The sequence below is a fragment of the Sitodiplosis mosellana genome, unplaced genomic scaffold (assembly GCF_009176505.1).
Source record: "Sitodiplosis mosellana isolate CC-2019 unplaced genomic scaffold, AAFC_SMos_1.0 Smas_scaffold_13, whole genome shotgun sequence".
Lineage (NCBI taxonomy): Eukaryota > Metazoa > Arthropoda > Insecta > Diptera > Cecidomyiidae > Sitodiplosis > Sitodiplosis mosellana.
Genome location: NW_022595255.1, coordinates 524,655 through 550,519, shown reverse-complemented (window position 1 = coordinate 550,519; position 25,865 = coordinate 524,655). Strand labels below are relative to the sequence as shown.

At 36.8% G+C, this 25,865-nt stretch overlaps 1 protein-coding gene across 3 annotated transcripts in view; it reads left to right on the top strand.

Moving 5' to 3' along the window:
• Positions 1–25,865, top strand: part of LOC129567889 (uncharacterized) — a 181,919-nt gene that overhangs the window by 129,658 nt on the left and 26,396 nt on the right. For all 3 annotated transcript variants that reach the window (XM_055445253.1, XM_055445252.1, XM_055445254.1), the window contains exons 8-15: positions 7,722–7,786; positions 7,889–8,051; positions 9,451–9,587; positions 13,832–13,940; positions 21,708–21,965; positions 22,564–22,854; positions 24,677–24,811; positions 25,564–25,680. In XM_055445253.1, the coding sequence (XP_055301228.1) occupies positions 7,722–7,786; positions 7,889–8,051; positions 9,451–9,587; positions 13,832–13,940; positions 21,708–21,965; positions 22,564–22,854; positions 24,677–24,811; positions 25,564–25,680 (1,275 nt within the window). The remainder of the gene's footprint in view (positions 1–7,721; positions 7,787–7,888; positions 8,052–9,450; positions 9,588–13,831; positions 13,941–21,707; positions 21,966–22,563; positions 22,855–24,676; positions 24,812–25,563; positions 25,681–25,865) is intronic.

Genomic DNA, 25,865 nt, shown 5'->3' with positions numbered 1-25,865 from the left:
GTAGAAACAACAAAAGACTTGATTCATCATCATCATCGCCGATCAAGCTTGTAATTTTCCACTGAATTTTGATATCGTGTGAATTATCGCACAAAATGAGAAACGTGTGAAAATGCGCAATGCAACCAAATTGAAATTGATTCAAAATGGTTTCGCTCACATTTAAATCAAATGAATTCTGATGTGTTGGCATTTGATTTCAAATAATGGTCATATTTATCGGAATTAATTAAACCCTATCGAGTTCCGATAGAACTTGAAGCCGCACTTCATTTCATATTCATAAGTCAAAATCACTTGGTGTGATTGAAGTGTTAAATCAACAGATGAACGTAACTGAAACAAAACCAATTTGAACCGGTTGAACCAAGAATTTCACAATGTAATTATATTGTATTCGAAACATGATTCATCTCGTTTGCCCATATTTATTGCAGTTTTGACGCGCTGCTACTGTCATCGGCCACAATCAGTATTCTCTTTTCTTGTTTACATTCCGAAAAGAGATAATGCCATATTTTAAACTCGTTTGATTGACTCCTCGCTACCTCGATTGGTGATATTTTTCATCACTTGATAGTATCAAGTGACATGGTTTCAGCGCAGGATTTCCGCAAAAACTCTAGCACAATAAAAGTGGCGGCAAATCAAAGCCTAAACACGATTTTAATTAGCATAAATGACATAAATTAAGTGAATTCCAATAGTGGTTCCGGTTCATTTCACATTGGATGATGTCGAATTTGGTTCGTAAATCGATGTATATTTCATGACAGCAACTCTATCATCCACACAGAAAGTGTATCGTTTTAGTTTGATCCCACGCGGGGATGGAATGTGTTTGGCAGCAAACTTACATTCAAAATACAAAGTGAAAAACTCGAAGGCTCAAACTTGATATCTATGGCTTGTCATTTGACCAAAATGTGTTGTTTTTAAAGCATTTGAAAATTGGTCGTCAGAGCTAGAATCATTTAGTTGTGCTGATACTGGATATATTCTGCAAACGATGCAGGTCATTGAAAACAGGCAATTTGTTCGAATTGTTTCGATGAATTGTGAAACATTGATAAGGATCAATGATTTGTGGGATTCATTATCGGTATAAATGTTCCTTCGTTTTCAATACACACCAAAGCCAAATCCATTGAATAAAAACATTTGAAACCGAGAGAGCAAAGCTAAAAGTTTGGGGTAACTTTGGTTTAACCGAATCAAACTTTTTTGGTAAAATCAGATTGAACGGAATGCCATTGAGATTGGTTATAACACTTGGGTCTTAAGTGTATTGACGTATCGCAACATGTTGTCCAAAACTTGGTCTATAAGTGAATTGAAGTTATGAAATGTTGACCCAACACTGGTTTCAATCAATATCTTAATACGTACTCTCGATATCCAATAACATTTTTCAATTCCTGGTCAAATATTGTGAGACGGTGTAGTTTTTCCAAAGAGCATTCTATTGCCCCACTCACACACACACACCACACCAGCAGCCATTTAACGCTTCAAAAATCAAGCAAATGGTTTTTTCCACACCAATTCACTTTATTCGCAAAACAACGCTTCTCAATTGGTCTGCTTTTTGATTTTTCAAGCAAATTGCGCAACCCGAACAACATCCTTCGAACACGGAGTTAGTACAGCACTGTACACAAAACACCACCCCCCGACAACACATAAGATTCGATACCTTATTGGTAATTTAAAGGAAAGCTAAACGATACCATCAAATTTTGTATTTTATGCGAACGCATTACAATCACAACGCAACATCGCAATCGATTGGAATTTCTTTTTTTCGTTTGGTGTTGATGCTGTGTTGCTGTATACACTTCCATTTTCTCAGAGTCTCAAGACTTCCAAGAAGATCTCGTGTGCTCATTTTGGGATGCACCCCCCCCCCCCCGAACATCTTGATTACGCAATATTCAGCCTGAGATAACAAATAGCCAATTGCAATTCATCAAAATTCGTACATCGTTGTTTTCATAAATCAAGTTTAATAATAAAATAACAACGTTTTTGAAGATTTTCCCTCGATTTGTGTTGTGGTAGATTGAAGTACGTATACAACCGTCCAAAATCCAAATATCCATCTCAAACGAATGGAGTCGAAAACAAATTGCAACCAAGTTAATGTATTCCGGCTACATCTTTCGTAGTTCTTTCCGTTGTTGGTTGTTGTTGATCGACGCGCAGACGATGCGAGAACGAATAAGATTTTCCGATTTCATTGGTTGATTGGCTTGCGGCGGCTACTTCAATAAGCTCGAAACTGATAAATATACAAACACACACACAGAGAGAGAGAGAGACAAACGCGCGCGCTCCGACGTAAATGCGGGTCAACAAATTGCGTTTAATAAAAAAATTTGATTGGAAATTGGTTGAGACGCGCACGCATTACCCACTCCCAACAAATAAATCGAATCATGTTCAATCTGAATATCATTATTATTAACATACATGCACATTTTGCACACAAAATTGTTCTATACTCTCTGGTTCCTCTCTTCTTGTTTCTTCCTCTCTGTGTTCTGTTTTCCGTTTTGATTTGTGTATTTCCAATTTCCTCAATTTGCAACAATATCGCCGGCGGCCACAAAAATATTTGTATTTCGTTTGTCTATAACAAAGTAAAGATTTGGATAAAAATCAGAGATTGTGTATTTGCTGCTGAGTAGGCCTGAGCTGAGCTAAATTTGCTAACTCAGGTGCCTGAAGCGTTATTTTAACGCATTCACGGTGGGAAGAAACGTGCATTTTTGATATCAGTGACATCATCGCACCGTGAATGCGTTAAAATAACGCTTCAGGCGCCCGAGTTAGCAAATTTAGCTCAGCTCAGGCCTACTCAGCAGCGAATACACAATCTCCGATGAAAATTGCATTGGTGGTGAAACTTCTTATTGCTGTAGAAGGGAAATGTTTCGTTTTTCCCATCGTTAAAGCACATCTGTTGTGCTTGCTTTGTTTAGAATCGAAATTTTCATTGGATCCGAAAAGGAGTGTCTACTGGGGATTTGGAAGAACGAGAAAAAAAACTAATTTTGTGCCTTTTGAGTTAAGCCGAACATTGAAGCCGAACATTGTGATTGTCTAAGTAATTAGTTTATATTCAAGATGTTAAACAAGAAGTGAGGCGCACGCGACACAACACATAATTCCAGTCGGATGTGAAACGAATGCCAAGTATTAATGCCTTTTTTTGGGGTGAACGAATGAACAGAAAAAACGAACATTCACATCGGAATGAGCATTTCAGTTATTCTTTATTTCGTCACATTTTTCATTCCTAATTATAAATACGATTGTAGAAAACAAGGAAGACAGACACACAAACTCTCTCACTCTCTTTCTCATGGACACACAATGCCAATGCCGTAACCGAAAAAAATAGTGAGAAAAGCATGATCTCTTATAAGCTCATTGGTGCGTTCGAATCAACAAACAAACAAACAAAAAGAGGAAACGAAGATAATGCCTAGATCATCGTTTGGAATGTGCACACATACACAGTTTATTTGCACAGTGCGCTTTTGTCTTCATATTTTCGGATATTTTATATTCGTGCGCTGTTTTGGCTATTGTGCAACATAAGCAGAGAAGAGCTGAGCAGAACAGCAAACGTCTTACCCCACTGGCATTTCGAATGGCTTGGGCGTAATTCGACTTAGATTGTACCGTCTTCTTTCCACGTAATTAATAAATAATAACATTTTGTCAGGCAGCCAACACAGCAAGCCCAATAAACACAGGAAACGTACTACCAACGAGTTGAGCTCAATGGCGCTCTCTCTCTCCCCTTCTCTCTATCTCTCGCCCTTTCACTCTGACTTTGGGGCACAATTTTAAATGGAAACTCTTACTCTCCTTTTTCCGTCTTCGGAAATGTCGGTGCTGTTGTCATACCGAAAAAACCGTACCAAAACAGCCAAATTACAAAATTGTATTGTTCAAGAGATAAATTCTCCTTTGCAGAGCAACAGAAAAACTCATTCAAAATATTTCTTCTATTCTTCTTTCATATCGCGCGATACATTCCAATGGCAATGGACATTATTCGGTGTATGTGTGCACATTACATTGGTCTTGGAATGTTGTTGCTTCGGTATAGTATATTGTATTCGTTGCCATTATTAAATATCGCTATTTCTCGAAATTATAGTTTGTAATAATGAGATAAAGTCGGTCACAATTCATGCAACGGTTCAGCTTCAAGGGATTTTTGCAACAACTAGAAATTTTCTTTTCTCTTTTCACAAAGCAACGCAGAAAAAAGCCTCACATTGACAAAGAAAATTGCAATAACCCAAAAGAAACAACCCGTATGAACGAAAATGACACGAAAAAACAAAGGACAGTGCACAGCAACAATAGGTTTCGTAAATAAGATCTCTTCGATAGAAATAAGATTTTTTCTCTTGCCCAGTTGTGTGTGTGTGTATTTCTTTGGCAGAAAATAAAGATGAAACGCATTGTTTTCCGAATCGCAAATAAGCGTTCGCATTTCATGCTGTTTTTCCTTGAAAATGACAAAATAATGGAGGTGAGCATAAGAAAATAAACCTCGAGAAAGAGATACCGTTTACCATGGGCATCGAAGCTCGTTCTCGTATTTTTTCCAGCATTATTTTATTTTGCCAGGTTTTGTTTGTTTTCTGCAGAAGAAGGAGCAAACGAAGATTCTCATTTGGGTTTTTGGCTAAAGTTCACATTGTTTCCTCTTTATCTCTGCCTGGTTCGTGTTTCTCTCTCTCTCGCTCTCTCCTTCTGTTTTTTGCCTTACCTTTACAATCCAAAAGGTGAAACGGCAACGAAGCTAAAATAACAACTATAAATTAAATATGCACAGTGTCGTGGAAATTCGTCGAAACCCAAAGGTCGAATTTACGCGTCATTGTTGATGAAAGAACAAAATGGTCGATGTTTTGTTCCACCGCGGTGAACTTCTAGGTTTTTCCATTCTCTTGCTGTTGTGTGTAAAATATCGCTGAATGCTTCACTAGCAGAGTTAAAGGTTGTGTACTTGAGATTTCGTTTAATTTCCTGTCCAAAAGGTGTGAAACGCTCTGTAATTTATCGGAATAGAACGCTATTGCGCATATTCATTCCACGAAAAAAATAAGTTTTAGATAAAAGCTCTTTGAAAATCTAAAGGTTGGATGAAAGAAGAGCCATTCTAATGGACTTCCGCATTGAGTCAATCAATGCCGTTAATTCAATTCAGTGTGATTTGGAATCGACAATTTGATTTCTATAGCGAATGAAAATGAAAGCTGAATTATTTGGCTCTTTCAATTCCGGCACAAATCGCCCATTCGATGTCAACATTGCAGTATAGAAGTAAAAAAATGTAATTCTTATTACTTTATTACCTACTTATTACTGTAATAAGATGACCTATTACTTATTACGCATCTTATTACAAAGTAATAAGATAGACTTATAACAGTAATAAGATTGTAATAAGATGATTGTAATGAGAGTTTAATAAGTATCTTATTACTTTTGGTGCAAAAAAAATCGCAAAAAAACTTCATGTAAAAAACATGTCAATTTTTGTCAGACGAAAAAATGTTGAAAAAAATGTGTCTTGCAAAATTTGACATGATTTTTGTATTAAACTTTTGAAGAAAAGTTTCATACAAAAAACATGTCAAATGTTGCCAGCATGGACTGCTAGTGTCAAGTCACATAATAATAAACGCATCCATTCTTAATAAGAAAACAATGAAAAATTAATGGGTGCGTTTAATATTATGCAGCATTTACGTTCGACACTAGCAGTCGTTGGTTGCCAGTCGAAAAAATGTTGAAAAAATTGTGTCTTGCAAAATTTGACATTCAGTTTCATACAAAAAACATGTCAAATGTTGCCAGTCGAACACACATTTGCAAGACACATTTTTTTCAACATTTTTTCGACTGGCAACCAACGACTGCTAGTGTCGAACGTAAATGCTGCATAATATTAAACGCACCCATTAATTTTTCATTGTTTTCTTATTAAGAATGGATGCGTTTATTATTATGTGACTTGACACTAACAGTCCATGCTGGCAACATTTGACATGTTTTTTGTATGAAACTTTTCTTCAAAAGTTTCATACAAAAATCATGTCAAATTTTGCAAGACACATTTTTTCAACATTTTTTCGTCTGAAAAAAAATGACATGTTTTTTTACATGAAACTTTTTTTGCGATTTTTTTTTGCACCAAAAGTAATAAGATACTTAAGATACTTATTACAATTTTATTACTGTAATAAGATGGACTTATTAATTATCACGCGATTATTATTATTATCGAGTAATAAGTCTATCTTATTACAGTAATAAGATAGACTTATTACTTTGTAATAAGATGCGTAATAAGTAATAAGTCCATCTTATTATAGTAATAAAATGAATAAGTTACTTATTACTTTACTTCTATACATTACAGTATTTTATGATTCCTCGCCACAGGTGACAGAAATAAACGGGACAATTTATTGTATAGCCGCCTTTTGAATGCTGCCCACACTATATTTCCAAACTTTTTTTTTCGGTGCTCATAACTCAATTTTATTACGTTTATTCGGTTGGCTCAATATTTCAAGTACATCTTCGGTTTCAGGGTTCCTTCTTCTAACGCGTACACATGCTGGAATATAACGGCAAAGTTAATGCCATTTCGCGAGATATCGAAAAGTGGAGCGATGATGGAATGTGTAGAGAAAAGAAGTCATCATCACCAATTGTCGTGTTGTGCGGCGCGCACTACGGTGCTATAAAAACTTTTGTCAAAGTTGATCAAAAATGCGTTTTTCCGGTCATATTTTTGATTGTGTCGTGCTGTGTGTGTGTTGTTTTTCGGTCCTTTGGGCACAATGAAAAATCATAGTGATAGCTGGTTGGAATCCGGCTTTGTCTCTGCGACGCGACAAAAACCCAACGACCGAAATACAGCTAAGTAGCTATCCAATACTGGAATCACCATATTCGTGGAATAAAATCAAAATTTCCAGTCGGATGGTAACAGTAGCACGTCAGACGAAACGAAAATTGAAAAGAAAAATAGAAAAACGAAAATGCCGCAGAAATCTTGAAATTCATAAAAAAAAATCCTAGTATATTTTGGCTTCTGGTCAAATACTTCGAGACCAAATGAATATGGCACAACGCGATACGAATTGAGAAATGCTTGACATATCGTATCGTGCTTGCTTGCATTCATAGCAATTGTATCGCATTTTTTGTCGCTTCTCCATGACATTCACTTTTGGCCAAAGTACATACTACCAGAACATTTTTAAAAAAAACTTTATTGAATTCTCTCAACATACTTATATATGTATCGTAGATGGTTTGCAACGGCAAACTTCGAGACATATTGTGTTGTGTCCATTGAGACCTGTCGCTGTTGCTTGTACGAGACCAAAATAAACACGTACTCTCCATAAGGCTACAAACATTCTCTACGGTTTAAAACATACATTCCATAGTGTGTCGCAGTGAACAAACATCGTGAGAGTATTTATTTTCAGCCGAAAAAAAACATGTGCACTTGCTTGACTCTCAAAGTATCGATATCGATACGGTGTTCTGAAGTGGCAAAAATAATCTTCCAAAAAACAAACAAAGTTTTTTAAATGTTTGCGCAAAGCCCAGCTCAGCATCTTCAAGTACTTAAAATGCTCGTTTGTCTTTTCTCCTTCGCTTTTTTGCAGGTGAGTCGATTTTTGCGAAGCTCAAACATTACACGGATCAACGATTTGGAGGTGGTCGCCACATCGTAAGTATACCTATTCTCAAAATAAAAACGAAATTGAACTTTGTGGAAAATTCTGACATTCACATTTGTTTTTTTCTTTACTTTTTTTCTTCGTCCTGTCAGTACATCGAATATGGGTATGAAAATTCAATTTTTCGGAGCGAAACAAGACGCAAAGCGTGTACGCGACGCGCTTTATAAAATGGTCGAACGTGGCCGAGTGGCCAATATCACACTGGTACCGTCATCACTCGCATTCCGCGAAGAAGCTGTTCTCCAAATCGAGGTTTGTATATCAATCCAATTGTTGAAATTCAAACGGGTCAGTTCAAACGAGATACGATGTGTGTGTGTGTGTGTGTGAACAGCATGATTTTGGATGCGAATACGGAATTTTGATATGCAGCGTGTTACCCGTTCGATTTTCGGTCATGCGCCAATAAATTTCATTCAGCTTTTTGATATCTGTTGATGATCGGTTCGTTTTTAGTCCTTTCTCGTTCCGCCTTTTTTTTATTAACTGTTAGTTTATTTATTGCCAACCATTCGGAAATTTATGGACTGATTTTTATGTACGTCACAAATATGTGACCATAAGTTGCACCAAATATTTTCGACAATTTTTTTTTGTTCGTGTGTGTTCACTTTTTCCGGATTGTAAATTGGATTGTTCGTTTCATATCCTTTGATAATGGGTATTATTGTTAATTTTCCCATCAGTGGGAAGTGCGTATAAAATGTTTTTCTGGTCAATGTTATTTATCGTAAGATTTATTTGCCATGAAATGAACGTTTTTATCGGAACCAGATCACAATCAACCACAGAAATCTGAGAAAAAAATTCTCCAAAAATATAATAAGCGGTTTACTCTCAATAACCTCATCCCATTTGTGGGTATTTAATGGAACGAAACAAAAAGCGCTCAACATTTATGTTTGATGGCTTTGTTTTAAACAAACTTCCGGAATAATTGAAATTCTAACAAATAATGAAACTAACGAAAGAGATAGGGAAAAAATAAATGTCACAACACATAAAGTATGCATTTAATCATATAATGTTCTATTGATTTCTCAATTCCGTTGGGGCTTTGTGTTTTTTTTTCTCTGATGTTCAAAATCTCATAAAATGTTTAAAGGGTTTTTGTGTAAACTTTTGAAAGTGACCGGAATTTTTTTTTCCCGCATAGCATCGAGCACAAAAAAGTATGTATCATAAATTCACATCGGGGAAACATGATGAAAAACTCAATAAATTGTTGTTCAGCTAAAAATGTATCGGACAGAGTGTGGCTTTTTGTTGTTGTTGAGCATTAGATCCCAAATCAAAATGTCAGAAAAAACGATAAAAAAACACACACACTCAAACCGATGCAAAAACCAAAAGGAAGGAATGCGTCTCAACGTTTGGCTTTGTGACCTAGCCGAAAACAAGTAAAAAATACACATACATATATACAACAGAACACGGTAATCTAATTTATGTCGCACAAACAAATCCCACGCGCGGCTAGCGATCAGACGTGTTCTGGCAATTTTCTGTTTGAAACTCCCGTTCGACCGGTGTTCAATGTTATGATAAATGATTATTTATGTGTTTTTTTCTCACTTTTTCTTTATTCTTCTCTCTTTTTGACTTGTTCTATGTATTCACGCACACACAACCCCGGCCACACATACTGCAGTCGGTTAGTATAAATTACAAATCGGCCGTTCGGCACAGTGACGAATTCATTTTATCGTGCGAGGCGAGAGGATCAGCAAAAATGGTTTTTCGATGGTATAAAAATGGTGTCTATGTCAATCAAACCAAAGCTACCAGGTAATTTGAATTTTGCAATTTTTTCCGGTGTTTTTTTTTCTCGAGTTTTCCTTTTTGAGCCTTTGAAACATTTATTAGATTGGGCTAGTCGCATCATGTATGTGAGTCACATGATTGAAACGTTACAAAAAGCAATATTTTATTAGTGAAAATTGTTTTCGGCATCGCTTCGCAACAAAAAAAAAACATTGTGTTATTCTTTCAGCCCGGAAAAACGTGGTAAAAAAGAGAACTGGTTGCGCGTGTAGTACAGACTTTTATCCTCGCTTGCATGAAATATCAAAATGAATAAAACAAATTATATTGTCAAACATTGTATTTTTTCGTTTCGTGTGTCAGTTGAAGTAATAGCAAGATCGATCAGCAGTTGTCGATTCAAAAGATTAAATATTAAAAATGCTTGTGATGGTGCCGGATTTCATTAATTTTTATTGCTTTCATTCCGTGCACTTTGCCACTGTGAATATTAATATCTTTTGAGATGTACACGTTTGAAGCACTCATGTGGAAAAGCCTCATGCACACATACACCTCGTTCGAGTGTTGATCCAAGAGACACACAGAGAGAACAGTATTTGATATTTGCTTTCAATTGATGAGGCACGCATATCGAATGAGTGAGACCGTCAAACCTTTTTGAATCGAACCGACAAACTTTCATTCAGATTCATATTACGCTTTGCTTTGCTGGAATTGAAAGCTTGTTTCCAAGCGAGAACTCGTTTACTGTCTTACATTTTTTACATATTCCATTTCACACGTCAATTTTTTTCAAAAGTGAATCCTCAAAGCGTATCTACCGAGCAAGCACAATGATAATCGTTGAAGATGTTTCGATGAACTTATTTGGTGGAAAAGGATGTAGTTTCGAAGCGCCATCAAGGACCGAGTATCTATGTGAATGTCGTTAGGGTGTAAACTAGTTTGCACTTAAAAGCGTGCAATAAGACGGAGGAGGTAAAGGGAAGAAGTTCACGACCCAATTTTTCTGATAGGTTTGACTGTTAATAAAGCTCATTCGGTTGAGCTGTTTGCAACAGACACATACTGCAATATTCATCCTTTTTGGCGTGCAACGGAGCGATATTCCCCGATAATATATTATAATCTCAAACATGAGCAATTACGCTCAACATCGACAACGACGAAGAGGCATTCCTCATGTTCAATATGGAAACGGATTTTCACGTGACAATTTTTCTCATTGCCGTATATTGCACGCATCGCACGGTTCTTTTTCACAACTCGTCTGCTGCTTACTCAATGATTTTTCTCATTCGTGCGATGCGTTTGTTTACTTTTCTTCAGAATTCATTCCGATTTCGTATACTTCTTTGCGTTGCTTCCATGTGTGAAATTCAAGTATGTGATCGTTCTGGATGGTATGCTGGTTGGTAAATAAATATATGATATTCTGGAATGACAGAACCATAACCCTACATAATAAGGATAACAATCATCATTGAGATATGAGAACGCGCAAAATATTTCTTTTTATTAAATATTACGAAACAGAACCGGGGCGCTTCCACCGCACATTGAACTGAACAGAAGACTGTCAGTTTCATTTCATACTTTGCCATCTCTCGATGGCAAAAGAAAGGGCGAAAAAATAGGAATAAAAATAAAAAATGAATCTGCCATCAGCAGTGAATGCGTGTATACGTGTCAGAATTCATTGAATGTGTATGAATAAACAAATGTGCGCATCTGTGAACGCAAATGGTATGTCTATTTGAACAGAATACGTGTGAGTGTGTTTGAAATTATGTTGAATTACGTTTTACAATGGGAATTTTCTCACATCGTTGCTGCTGACACTGGAATGTGTGAATAAAGGCGATGTTCATTTAATCGAATTATTTTATGTACTTTTGTACAGCTTTTTTCCCCTGTGTGTCTGTTTGATTTCATTTTGATTCCGGCACACACGAAACCAACGAATTTAAATGATTGAAATTCTTCCTCATCAGATACAAATCATGCACCAGGAAAATGATTTAATCATCATTTTCCGTCGAAATGTTCCCTTTTTACCGTATTTTTCACCCCTTCCCTCACATTGAATCGTGTGTACCGTGTGTGATATTTTCACGTCATCAATGATTTCCGTGCGAAGACGGATAGGGAAAAAAGTGTCAACTCTGGAATGCTGTGTTGATTCAACACATCAGAACAAATTAAATTGATATTGACACGTCAGATGATTTTCTCGTGTTCATCACTATGATCAGAACATGTTGAAAACCATCGTCGTCTAAAAATAACTTGAATTACGAGAAATTGAATTTTACGTCTCTCGGTATATCGAGATGGAGTATCATTTTAAAATATCTGTATCCGGAAAGTTTTATGGACTCAATTTCCAGCTTATCGACACACAAACGAAAACCGAAAACTCAATTTAATTAAAATGCATCACGAAACGAAACGAAACGGAACGAGTAACTTGGAATTTGAAACTTTTTTTTTCTTCTTCTCTTGTATTATGTCGACAGCGTGATACATAACCAAACATCGTCTTAAGCTCTTACTGAATTTATAAGACGTTGCGCGTGCAAAGTTTTCACTTTGAACAATTTTACACGATACATATACATAGTATTAAATATTTGTGCGTTCAATTCGATTTAAAGTGTCTGAGCGAACGAGCGATGGGACGGTGTGTGGTCTGTATTGTTATGTACAATTCGAAAGTCGAAAGCGTCGCACACAATTTGGCCAAAATGGCAGAACAAATTTTTAGTGCTAAACTAACGCCAATTGCCACCTTCACCGAAACTTGTAAATAAAACAATCGAAGCCCATGAAATGATATTGAATTCAACGAAACACAACCATTTTACTTCGGCGAAAAGTTGCTCTGAATGATTTAAACGAATGCTGTTGAAGACGCCATTCTCCTATTTTGTCTGGTTATAAACTTTGAATTCCACAAATTTGCGCAAATTCATGCAGACGCTAAACGAATTTGGTTTGGAAAATACCGAAAAACTGCTTGTTCAAGCAGCTTCGATAGACTTGTTCTCCTGCTGGGTGGTTTTTGTTGTGAAAGTTTCGGTGACGGCGTGACAAGATCAATACAAACTTAATTAATTTCCTTGTTGCTGCTGCTGCTGTTGATCATCAGACGGTTTCGAGCGAAAAGAGAAGAAGACGAGGACGACGAAGAAGAAAAAAAATTCCGACAATGAAATTACTTTATTTTCAATTTTGTGCTGGCAAATGAATTAAAAATCTTGGCTCTGTGTGACGAATATAATTGAACGGTATTTTAAGACCAAGTTTCTGTTGTGAGTTTCCATTCAATTTTTCTTCAATTCGCATAATAAACCAATTGCGTGCATCAATCAGAAAAAGTTTTCTTGTTGTTGCGCTTTTTCGTTTGTTGCATCCAACCGAATAAAATGAGCGTAATAGTAAATAAAAATGGAAGCCAACAGCTCCAACTTTTAATCAGTTAAAAAAGAAAGTTTTGAACGCACGTAATGAAACCTTGACACTGCTTTATGTTATTTTCTTGGTTGACTTAGATGTATATCTCCTTTTTTTGCTTAAGCCATTATATAAATTGCGATTTGACTGAAATTCAGCAAGAGAGAGAGAGAGAGAGAGATGGGAAAGAAAAGCTTCCTTGTGGGTACTCTTCTTCTTCATCGTCTTTTTCTCTGTTGATACTGATGTTTATGGTCGATTCTTGTGGTTTTTGTTAAACGTTCAACTTTCCAAGCACTTGTGTACACATCGTCACATTTAAGACGCTTGACTTTGTCGCCCAAAAACAATTGCAGCGAGGAGCAATATGTAAACTTTTCTATTGCATACTTGGTTTTATTGCACAGTTATCGCTAACAAGCAGCACCAGCAAAAGAAAGATAAAAAATCATGCACACACTCGCAAACAAAAGAATCCAAAAATGCAATTTACGCAATCGAGATGCGGTCGAAAAAACCAACAAAGAAAACGTGCTTAGCGAGAATGTAAGAGAGAGAAAATGTCCATAGAGAAGCGAGAGGAGATATGTATAGAAGAGAAAGAAGAGAGATAGAGAGAAAGGGGAGAAAGGGGAGAAAGAGATAGGGAGAATGAGTGAGAAAAAAAGAAGTCTTTGCATTCAATGCGAACAATAAAAGCAATATAATAATAATAACACAATAAAATTGTTGGAGCGTTCATAGCATTTATGCTTTACTACTTTCCAATGTCTTGATTCGGTTTCTTTTGTTGTATTTTTTTTTTGTAGGAAAATATGGTCACGCGTATACGAGAATTCACAGTCGAAAGATCACTACACAGCATTGCTAGGAGTTCCGCGCGCCACTCGACTCGACGAGGGAGTCTACACGTGCCAGGTACGTAAGCCATATAATACACAGTATTTGTTGCGGGTCAATTTTATTTACTAACTATTATATTTTCACATATAACAGTTAGTCGGCCTCGAAATGAGCATCGATGTTGTTGTTGAATTCAGTCGATTTCCCCCCAGCCAATGTCAAGTAGTGTATATGGGTATAGCGTGGAAGCTTATAAGCTCTATAAAGTATAAATGCGAAAATGTTTTGGGCGAAAATAAAATTTAAATTAGTATTTGAGGTGATTAGTCGGGCGATTAAAATGGAACAGACCAATTTCGGAGAGAATATTTGGATTGTTTGCTCCGAAATAAACATCCCACATTTATTGTTGTTCGCCAGCAGCTAACGAGCTGTTTTATCACGCCAACATGGTAATATTTTTATAGCCTGTTGAATTTATCGTTACGTTCACCAAACGGTCGATTCATAATATGTATAAATTTTATGAATCTTTGGATAGACATTTTTGGAAAGCACGCCGAGACTATCGGCCTATGAGCTAGCCTTAAATAGCAACAACAATAAATTCATTTCGTTTGATTCAGTACGCATTAAAGCAGTCATACATTCAACTGTTTCACTTTATGGCAAAACCGCAACGAAAAAGGAACATTCGGCGTTCTATTTCCAGCTTTGGATGCGAAAAATTGGGTGCAAGCATGCGAAATATTATATGTAGACGCGATAAGTCGTAAGTCAAAGTGTGGTGTGGCCGTTTGTCTACTTACCCAATTTTTGAGAGCGACAATCATTCATATGAAGTGGGAAATTTGCGCTTTTGACTTTGAAATTGGCGTTTTTATGCGATGTGATGCTCGTGAGAGCCGACAGCACGCGGCCACACGGAGAGAAATCTCACCAACAGCGAGAGAAATGACTGAGGACAAAACATGAAAGATTGCAGTTGCTATGCGCTCTTGTTATACACATGATTTATTAACGTATAACAATGAATATGATGTCAGTGTGTTTTTACACCATTTGTATTGCTTGGCAAAATGTGTCACCGCATGTAATAGACATTTATTACATTCACCATATTATACAGTTTGAAACGCTTATGCAGCAAAGTAGCATTCATGCGTGATTTTCTGGGCGGTGGTGGTGGTGGTGATGGTGGCGGCGATGATGGCGGTTCTGCAACTCACCATGTGCAGAATGCGATGTATGTGCCTGTGTATGTGGTGTGATTTGCATTCGCTTCCTCTCTCAATTTGAAATCCACAAAACTGAGTACAATCAACCATTCATGCACATTCACCGCACGCATACACACACACACACACGCGCGCCCAACATTTGAAATGCAATGAATAGTGTGGCGTCACAAAGTTCACTTCGTATTTCCCATAGCCATTGGCAAACCGAAATTTGAGCCCAAAACTGAGTTCTCGTTGATTTGAAGCCATAAAATCCCAACAAAAAAATATGTTGAGGGTTGTCAGAAACATAATGCGCCGACTTCACTTACCCGAATCGGTTAGACGCCACACAGTTATTTTTTTTCTCATTCGTTTTCTATCCCTCTTCCCTATTTTGCTTGTAAATAGAACATTCGAGAACAAATTGAAAGAAAAAAAGAATTAACAAAACGGATGCTTTTAATGGAATTTTCCGTACCAATACGGAGTGACTCTGGACACAGCATGACTTGTGCGCTAAGCAAATGTGGTTTGGATTTTTTCCCATCTCCATTCGCAAAATCTAATTTTCAATTTTAAAATCATCTCTAATACAATTGTAAATCATCTTCCTTTCCCTCCGAAGGGAAAACCGGAACATGTGCTTATGCAAAGAAAAGGTCATTGCTAAAAATAGAAATGTAAATAAGTTAAAATATGAGTTGATTTGTCAAAAAATGTTAAGGAAAAATGTATGAAGAAATCCATTTGAAAGCTTAAAACCGGTAATAATTGTCACATTGAAGTTGCCGACTGATTCCTAGAATATTCGCACGGAAAGCGGAAAAATTTCAAGTCGTTTCCACTTAGCCGATGATTAATGGTTCGGAAGTGTTGCTGTGAGATTTAAGCGGGCATTTCCATGGGACGAAATTCGTTCTCGTGTTGTCAATCTTTCCCTTTTCGCTCCCACTCCCGAAAAATGAAGTATATTATCATTGACAAATGAACCGCAATTTGATAAATGAACCTAATGGATTTAAAGGGTGGCCTCTCACATCAAAAACATAGGACGAGCACTATTAAATGTACCGCCACTACAAAAGGAAATACACAAGAAACAGAAACTTTTACCATAAATCTTGGCTCGCTAATTTAATTAAGTCATTTGAAATAAGATCTCAACCGAGCGGAAGCAGAAAGCAGTTTTTTGTGTTTGTGATATTTGGACCAAATGTTCTGCATCGTTATCGAACCGTGAAATAGCCACTTTGTGTCACTGCTCGTGTCTGCTAATGTATCACGGGATTTGGGCTGTCCGCCCAAATAGCGAACAACATGCAATATTTTAGCAAATAAAAATGAACTTCGTACACTTAACGAAAACGGAGTAAATTCAAGGTGTGAATGTGTTTATTTATGCAAACGAGGTGCACGATCGCATCATAAATAACCATACACTGTTGTTCAATGTATATCGTTGATCCGGAGGCGAACACTGAACAACCTTTTTTTCTCGCGATTTGAGGGGGAACAAGCGATTCCTTTTTGCATAAATTTATTGGGTGGGAACGTGTTGAACGCACCATTATACTTTACATAATTATCGCGATGAATCTGAGTGGGTCGATGCAATAAACACAAACAATTTGGAAGATTTTCAGTATTTATTAGGGAGACTTATATATATGTATCATCATGAATTTGGCGATGATTTTTCATTTTACCAGAAAAAAAATCTTCAATCGAATTAGCCTCAGTTCTACGAACAACTGAAATGGATCCCATATTTCGTAAGGGACATTTGAACAATTTTTCATAGATGAAAACGCGTTTTTTTTTCATCTAAATTAAGTGCACCTAAAATCGACTCACGTTCCATTTCAAAGTCCTTCAATCCGTCCTCCGGAAGGTAGAGATTGGGTTATCAAAAGACGGTAACAAGGAAAAGTGTTCAAGACTTGAACTTCAAGTGGTTCGATTATGATTAATGTATCATTTTACTTTGATTTGGATTTCGTTCAGATTTTCAATGATAATTGATGGGCACACAAGAATGCTTGTGCTCCACTTTTATCCACTAGAACGAGGTGCTTACTTTTTCCTCTCCCGCCGTCTAAACTACTTGCCAGCGCTTTTGACACATGCAACCGAGGAATAAGCTTTAAAATATCCTAACTCCAGGGCATATATTTAATATTTATGTGGCGGGAGAAATATTCATCCGGAACGTGCATTCAGTTTGGATTTGATATGTTTTGCCCGCCCATCGTATTATTTCGATTTTTGAGTATTTTCATATTTGTTGACGTTCAGCTCAGGCTTTAAATATTACGCCATACATTTTAAACAATGCAATACCTTTTTTATCCATTTGCCGAACACGTTCGTCATAATTTTTTTTCCTCTCCTTTTCTTCGTCGTGTTTATTTTTCTAGAGTCTCCATTTATCTTTCATTTTCAACTCGCCGTTGCTCGTTGCTGTTACTGCTGTTGTTATTGCATGGCGCGTTTTTCACTGCGCTGCTGTTCGGTGCTCCGTGCTCGAATGTGTGCTTTTTTCCGGGACCTCGTCATCGATGGACGTGATTGTGTATTTTAATGCGAATGTGAAACGCTTCTGGGAAGCACCAAGATATATGCGCGTCGATGTTATTACGGTGAACGTAATACAAGATGCGAATGTGTGTTTGTGTTTTTTTTTCTCCGCTTGCTCTCGGTGTTCATATCAACAAAGTGTATTAGTTTCTGTAGCCGTATGTCGGTAGCTCGTGCGTATGAATGCTGCTTAATGCATTATTGTAATAATTTCCCCGAAAGTGGCATGTATTCATGGAATACGAAATTCAAGAACCGAGACAAACCAACAAAGAAAAAACGAATTTTTCGCCTGGCGAACCATACTTCGGAAGGAAAAAAACACCGTCTAGCGAAAATTCCACGGCATTCGGTTTCCTTTGGAGAAATGAACAAAAAAATATTCACAAAAAAGCGATAAAATAGTAAATATTTGCAAGTTCCAAGAGAAAGAAACTGAAACGAGTTCGATAATATGGTTTAAAGAACGTTTTCGAAAGCAAGGGAAAAATGGTTGGATTGAAGAGTAACCACCGATGAGACCACAATTGTGTTCATATGCATGCAAACCGTCGCATCCACTTGCAGCACAATGACACACACACACACACACACACAGAGAGAGAGAGAGAGAGAGAGAAGCACAAACATTCAACGCAAAACACAATGAGATAACCGAACATGATGCCACCGTACAATTTATACACTTGCATCGAATGAGATACATTGGTGCTTGACTAACCGAGATGATAATAAATGCAGTTGATGCTTTGCATATTTTTTAGGGCGAACATTTTCGAGCTTATCGCAATGCGCCCCTAAGACAAGCACCGAGCTAAATTCAACGCGAATGGCACAACGAAACACCACAAAATATACAATAACACACCAAATGCTTTGTTGTGCATTACCAAGAACAAATCGATGTAAGCGCACTTACTTCGAGGATCAACGAGAGATGCAAGCATATCTGATGCTCAAAAATGATGCCGAAACTTGAAAATTGTACTGTTTTTACTGACATTGGCGGTTGAATATCTTGAATATTGAGACTTACTATTCATATTAACTCGCATACTTTGGTAATGCGATCAAAAATGTCTTTTCCTACTCTTGAAAAATAAATTCAAGCAAATTTTCGTTTTAAATTAGATTATTCAATAGAAATTCCATCCTTTTTACCACTATTTAGATAGTAATAAATCAAAAAGTACACACAAAAAATGAGAATGACGTTGCAATGTATGTTTTTCTCTCTTTCCTTCTCTCGGATGATCAATACGTGTGCAGCACATCTTGCCTTATGTTATCCTTCACACGAATTCCTTTAAGTAATGGCTAAGGAGCTGCGGCATGAACGTGAGATGTTGCTATTTTCGTGATATTAAGCGCTTGAACCATTTAAAAAATGCTTATCCAACTAAATTTGATAGACATTGTTCGATGTTTCCGCGTGTAACGTGCACGTGATGCTTTCCGTCAAAACACACAGACACACACACTTTGAATTACTAAGCCAAGTTAAGAATGTGAAGCCGTTAGAAGAGAGCACAGGACTAAATGTCTTTCTTTCCTTATAAACGAGCTCGCATCATGCTTATTTATTTGCTTCATCCACTTGCTATACATATTTTAGCATCATATCCACACAGTGGAATCAAGTATGCATGAAAAAAAAATGTGTATCTCATGAAAATTATGAGGAAAATTGTGGTACAATACATTTTGAAATGTTAGCAAGTTCGCTCGCGCTGGAAAATAAAAAAAACCGCGCGCGAAACAGAGAGAATCCTACTGTTTGATTTGGAGCAAGTTGGCGAAATCATAAATTTCAAGTGTTCTACACCATTAATACACTGGAATTCGACCAAATTGACACAATGTGTTACAAAAAATTGAAATATTCAAGTGAAACATATATAAAACACAATTGTGCATTTCAGTTTTTTTTTGTTCGCTTGTTCGTTGGTTCATTCTCCTGGTGCGAAGAAAAAACCCATAAAAATGAACTAATGGCACCGGGGGAGAAAAAATAAAAATGTGAACACATCCCGTTTAACATGTATATGTATAAAACGGTGTTGAGCATTTTGTTGTGCAGCTACTGGAAACTGGCAAATGCAAAAACAATAAAAGCGGTTGCCAAGCGGCAGTGGCAACAAAATGGGCATCAAAGTGCAAAAATGTTGTGCTGCGTCACGGAAATAAATTTTTGGAAATTAGTGCGTGCGTTAACAAGACAACAGGCCTGTCAGTTATTTTGAAGACATCACCGAAAAACCACTAAAATTAAAATTTTACGGTCATCAACCCTTTTCTCTCTTCCCCATATACAAGTGAGTTTCGTCGACGCATTCGCAACATTCTTGCCATTAAGCTTTCAATGCAAATGAACGTCACGACTGAATGAAGCACATTAAAACCACGCTCGACACACCAGAAAAAAAGAACATTTAGACAAGAAAAAAGAATTTAGCCAGAGTGATGTGGAATAAGCGAGAAAAAAAAATTGGGAGTGAGAGAGATGAAAGAGAAAATAAAATATAAACACTGATGAACTCTGAACGAGTTTGTAGTGGTAGTTGGAGCAAAGGCAAATGATGGCAATTATACAAACAATAACATCTCTGAAGACTGAATTTTGTGCAACCAGTCGGAAGATGTCATGTACTTGTATATATACCAAAAGAGGAATTCAAGTGTTGGACCGCTCACGCACGAGCGCACGGGGGCTAAAATTCTAATTAAAATTCATGCACACAGTAAAATAACCATAAAAATTTAGTGTGTCATTGCAGCCCGGGCACAAAAAAAGCCACAAAAACACAACCAAAACAACTAAAAAAACTGAAATAAAAATTCAAATTAATGACAATTTGGTTGTGTGTGTGTGTTTTTTTTTTGAGTGGCATTTTGTGCAAAGTATCATTCGCGAATTGAATGCATGGAAGATGAAGCGAGTCTATGCATAAAAACTTGTGAAATTCTATGGACAAACAGTAAATAAATGCAATTCAACATAATGTAATTTAAAATAGAAACGGCCGATTCTTCGTTCTCGAATGAGTTTATTTGCATTGTTGTTGTGTTGAGGGCTGCAGAGTGTGGGAGAAATGTAATTACCTCGATGGAAAGCACTAGGAATTTTGATAAACAAATATTGTGGCTTTTCTTAGAATGTCTGATGTTTCTGTGATATATTTCAATTTTATTTCGAAAATGATGCGCACTTGTCTGTGAAGTTGCAAACTTGTTGGTCTGTGACCATTGTGCGCAGTAAAATTTACAATTACACGGGACACCGACATTATGGTCACTGACAGCAACTCATGTTTCAGTCTGGCAATCAACAGTTGATCATGATGAAATTTTTGAGATGAAATTACGTCGTGAGTGTATGCCCTTGACACATTTATCAAGAATATCCACACGGTTTGTCTTTGTCCATTCAAAAAAGCTCCAGTTTTTCATCTAAGAATTTATTTGAATCTCAAAGAAATTCCATCAAATGCTCAATGTTTTTATTGGGAAAATAATCGTCAAAGCGAAAAATAAATAAAATTATGGTTTTTGATGCGACCGACTGTCGTCAAATATTGCGCATATTTTTTTCGTTTGACCAAAGAGAAGTTCTTTTCCAAAAGGTTCTTCGGGACGTTTTGTTTTGAAAGGTGGTTGTTTGCTGTGCAAATATTTGAATATCTATAGAGTTTGCGAAGAAAATCGAAAAAAATAGGCAAATGTGCATAGTTTATTTTCTACATGTCCGTTTTTGTTCGTTCCATTTTGGGCTATACAGAGGAAGAAAAAATGTGAAAGAACAACAGTTTCCAACTTTTCAAACCAGGTATAGACAAAAACTTTTGGTTGTACAACGCGTGTCAATCTTGTTGAAGTTTTCGCACCATTTTTTCGTCGTCTAACTGCAAATCGTTTTCGTTTATTGAATTATAAACTTATTCACTTAAATACGCACAGCGAACTTTGTATCTGTTTTTTTCATCTTATTCAATGGTCACTCGTTTTTTTTCTCTCTCTCTCTCTCTCTCTTCTTTCTCGGCAGGTTTCTGATTATGGTATGCAGCAATGCCGTTCAACCGTTGTACACGTACTGTCACGACCAGAGCTTCGACTTGATCCGCCCAGTGCAACCGTTTACCGTGGCGCTTCGGTTCGTATTCGATGCTTGTCGAGCGATATTGATCAAAGCAATGGCTACAGCTGGACCAAAAACAACGCGCTCTTCCAATCGGATGCAGAAACCGAATTATGGGAAGATTTATACCCCGATGGGAGTATATTGAAAATAAATAATATTCAGGTGATTTATATTCATTACAAGTTATCCGTTTGGTATTTACACCCACACTTTTAGCATTGATGTGGCGGTGATGGTGAGATTTCGGTTCTTTTTTTTCCCTATTGTATTATGTGTGTGCGGGACAGTGTAATCACAAAGTGGTATATATGGTATAGTTCACATTCTCCATGACAAATGATAAAAATGTGCGTGCACAGAAATAGAATCTAAATCCTCTGGTCTAATATTAGAGCCTGCTGTGAACGTGAGCATAGTAAATCTTCTCGAAAGAAATCTCAATAATTCTGGCGAAAGTGTGATATGAAAAATAGAGCAGCGAAATGTTTAAATCACCAAACAGCCGTAGAATTGATGTGAGCGTTACATTGTTAACGTTTCAAAATTATGACGGTTGACGGTAATCTACCCATACATGCACACACGCACGTACACACACACATTCACAATGATGTGAACAGCGTCTGTTTGGAACAGCCTTTGCTACTCCATTTGAGTATCATCAAATTATCACCTAGTTTAAAGAGTCTAGTTCATTTGAGTCTATCTTTTTCGCCAAGTTAATTGAAAAATATTGCCGTTTTTTTTCTCTTGGTTACAGAAATCGGCAAACTACACATGCGTTTCGTCCAATGCAGTGGGTCAAGTGTCGAAGAGTGTTTATGTGTATGTGGTTGATCGTGGAACCATTGAATTATGTGCGAACGAGACATCGTTCGGTGTTAATTGGCCAGCCAGTTCGCCCGGCTCGCCGATTCTGGCCGAATGCCCAAAACGATATGAGGGTCAATCGCAACGCATATGTGAACTAAGAGATTTCGGCAAACCGGCCTGGCTTACGCCAAACTTTTCGGGATGCTTAGCAGACACATTAGTGGATGTATATAATGAGGTAAGTTTTCAAAAACCATTTTTAATCTGTTTATCGCTCGGTCTCCCTCTGCTCGACTTTAATGAATGTGCAAGTTGAACTCATTTAAAATTTAATGAAAATAGTTTACAAACAGATTTCAAAGCACTGAACATTTTGATGGCGGTGCAAAAACTTCATTTGAATTATTAACTTTGTTTGTGAAATGATGCAAAGCTGTCCACTTTTCCGACTCTATATTTGTTATGATCTTCCAAGTTTGCTCCTCCTCCCTCTGATGTTGTGCTTTGTGACTGTAGTCGGTTAGCATGTCATAGATAGCAAATTTCCGCATGCAATAAAATCCTACGCAGCAATTTAAATTTGGGCCATTTGGCCCAGAAAAACTAAAATTACGGTTTGAACACAAGAAACTATGTTTGGTTGGTGCCATTTGAACAAATATAATAAAATGTCCAGAAATGTGTAAACATTTTTGCATGATTTTTGGCCGATCGGCATCAACATTTATGCAAAACTGTTTGCATTCTTCAAATATTCACCGTAATATGGGCTGTGTGAGTGTGTGCTGTGCAAAAGCACAAACTCACAAGCATATTGCCTTTTATGACATATTGACCCATTCACTTGAGCTTGGCTTTTCTGGATGATGACGACGACACAACAATGACGGGGATGATGATGATGATGATGTCTGCGTCATTCTATTTACTTTCCATTTGTCCCGAGAAAAATTTTCATCTCATGCAAATGTCAAAGAATAAAATTCAAACGATTTTCGTTTGTGCCTGTGTCAAAATCATGTGCCCATGCCCATACATGCTAATACATGCTGAAACATTCATTCGAATTGCTGGTGTATATTTGGTTTTCGGGGTGTACGAATGAGTCCGAGCCAAAAAAAATAAGGAAATTGGACCCCGTACGAAGACCATAAAAAAAGAGGAAAACTTTTGCATTAAGTGAAACATTTTGTTGGCATTTTATATTCGGAAAGAAACTTTAAATTGGTTGGTGTATGTGCTATGCCATGCCATTTTCGGCAGTTGACGTCGTACACGGAGGGCTTATGAAAAAACATTTCAATTGTCACTACGAACTTGTTTACATTTATGACAATGTGTGTTTGATTCTAGTTATTTTTTCTTTCTCCCATTTCGCTAGGATTTCACACATTTCGCCTGATACTTTTTTAATCAGTCGATTTCATTTCGGTCAAACAATGAAATCACTTCCCGTTTCTCCCAAATAGAATCATGCCAAATGTAAAGGCCCAAGAAAAAAAAACGTCATAAAAAGAAATCATTTTCGAATTGTCTTGCTGAGACATGAACTAAAGCATTGCAATAAAAGAAAATATGTACCTCAATCGAGTTCTGGTTGAGAATTAACGTGAAAGATCCAGACAAAGTACACGGTATTAAAATGATGATCCGCTTTTGAAAGCCGAAATAACTTCTGGAAGCGCTTTTTATTTTGTTGAAACTTTAATGGAACGGGATTTCGCAATGCCTTTCATATTTTAATTTCGTAGCCATTCGAGAGAATATACATGTACTTCAAGCCATCTTCTGTGTGCTTTTTTCGTTCCAATTTTTTTCCGCTTGTTCCTTAGTTCACACCCGAACTAACATAAGGGGAGCAAGCCTTCGTGTTCGCAGTCAGCTCTTGTTCAGTTTGCCTAGAGGATGAAAAATTCATAAATTTTTCCATTTTTCTACACTTCATTTTACTTATTATACATTCGGTCGTCTCTTCTACTTCTTCTTATTATTATTCTCTGTACTTTCTTTTTTTTCTTCCGTCTCCGGTCTCGTTCCGTTCCTGCTTGGATACCCCGTAGTTTCGAGGTCTTACTTTTGGTTATCAAAAAACCAATGGATCAGCTGTGCTGAAATCGTGTTTGGAATATGCGATGAGCCGACATACAAATTTCCTTCCGGGCGAAGCTGGTTTTCTACTGAAATTACTCCAAGAGGTTAGTAAATTTGTATTTCATTTCAAATCTACTTATTTGCACTTGGGCATTGAACTTATATCGCTCACAGCAATTTTTTTTTATAAATGTATAGAATTTAAAATTACCATGAACAGTTGAACACACACATACACACTGTCGTTCGCTCTCAAACACTAGGCACTTTTTGTTGTTGTTGGTCGTACAACCGAACAAAACGTGTGTAGGATGAGAGTTGTGAGCAACACACTCAATCTCGGATTTATAAAGAAATCAGTGAAAACGTGAAACGTTTGCAAAAAAAGCAAAAATAAATCTTTTCATTTTATTTAATTTATAACCTTTAGGGTTGTGCCAAAAAATAAAATCCAAGACAAAAGACTCGTTTGAAAAAAGATCAGAAATAAAAATTCATTCTTCAGCAAATATGTTTATATATAATTTATTGATAAATTAATAATCATCATAACTTTGTTTGTTGATGAGGCAAAAAAATGGCATCAATGCATTGTATTAAAATGTGTTGCACTCAGTTCCATTGAACCGACCATTGTTTGTACACGAGATTGAAAAAAAATAACATGGTAAATTGATTATACATTTTTGTGAATGTGTGTCGGCTGTTCATCCCCCCGTTCCCATTTGGATATGGTACTCTGGTGTTATAGTTTTTATTAATTAAATATTCAACGGCAAGTCCACTCAATAATTTAAGCGAATACACAATGATTTCATTAAATATTTCGGGGATTTTTGCATCGAAACACATACAGGTCGATGAATATTTAACGGAACGCGGAAGTGAAGTGGAGCAAGAGGTCGCGGCCGATATAACGCTACAGATTTTGGACGTTGTGCTGAAAAGCGAGCACTCACTGAACAGTCAACAGGTAAATTGATTTGATTAAATTTCACCAGCTCACGAGAGTGAGTTAGAAAAAATGGAACATTCCATCGAGTAGTTATAATTGTTTTTTTAGTTGAAAAAAAGGTAAGCTTTTTTGCGACAGAAGAAGCATTTTTTCGGCCTCAAATCTTTCTGTTATCCGTTGCTCGATGTTAAAGTTACACATTG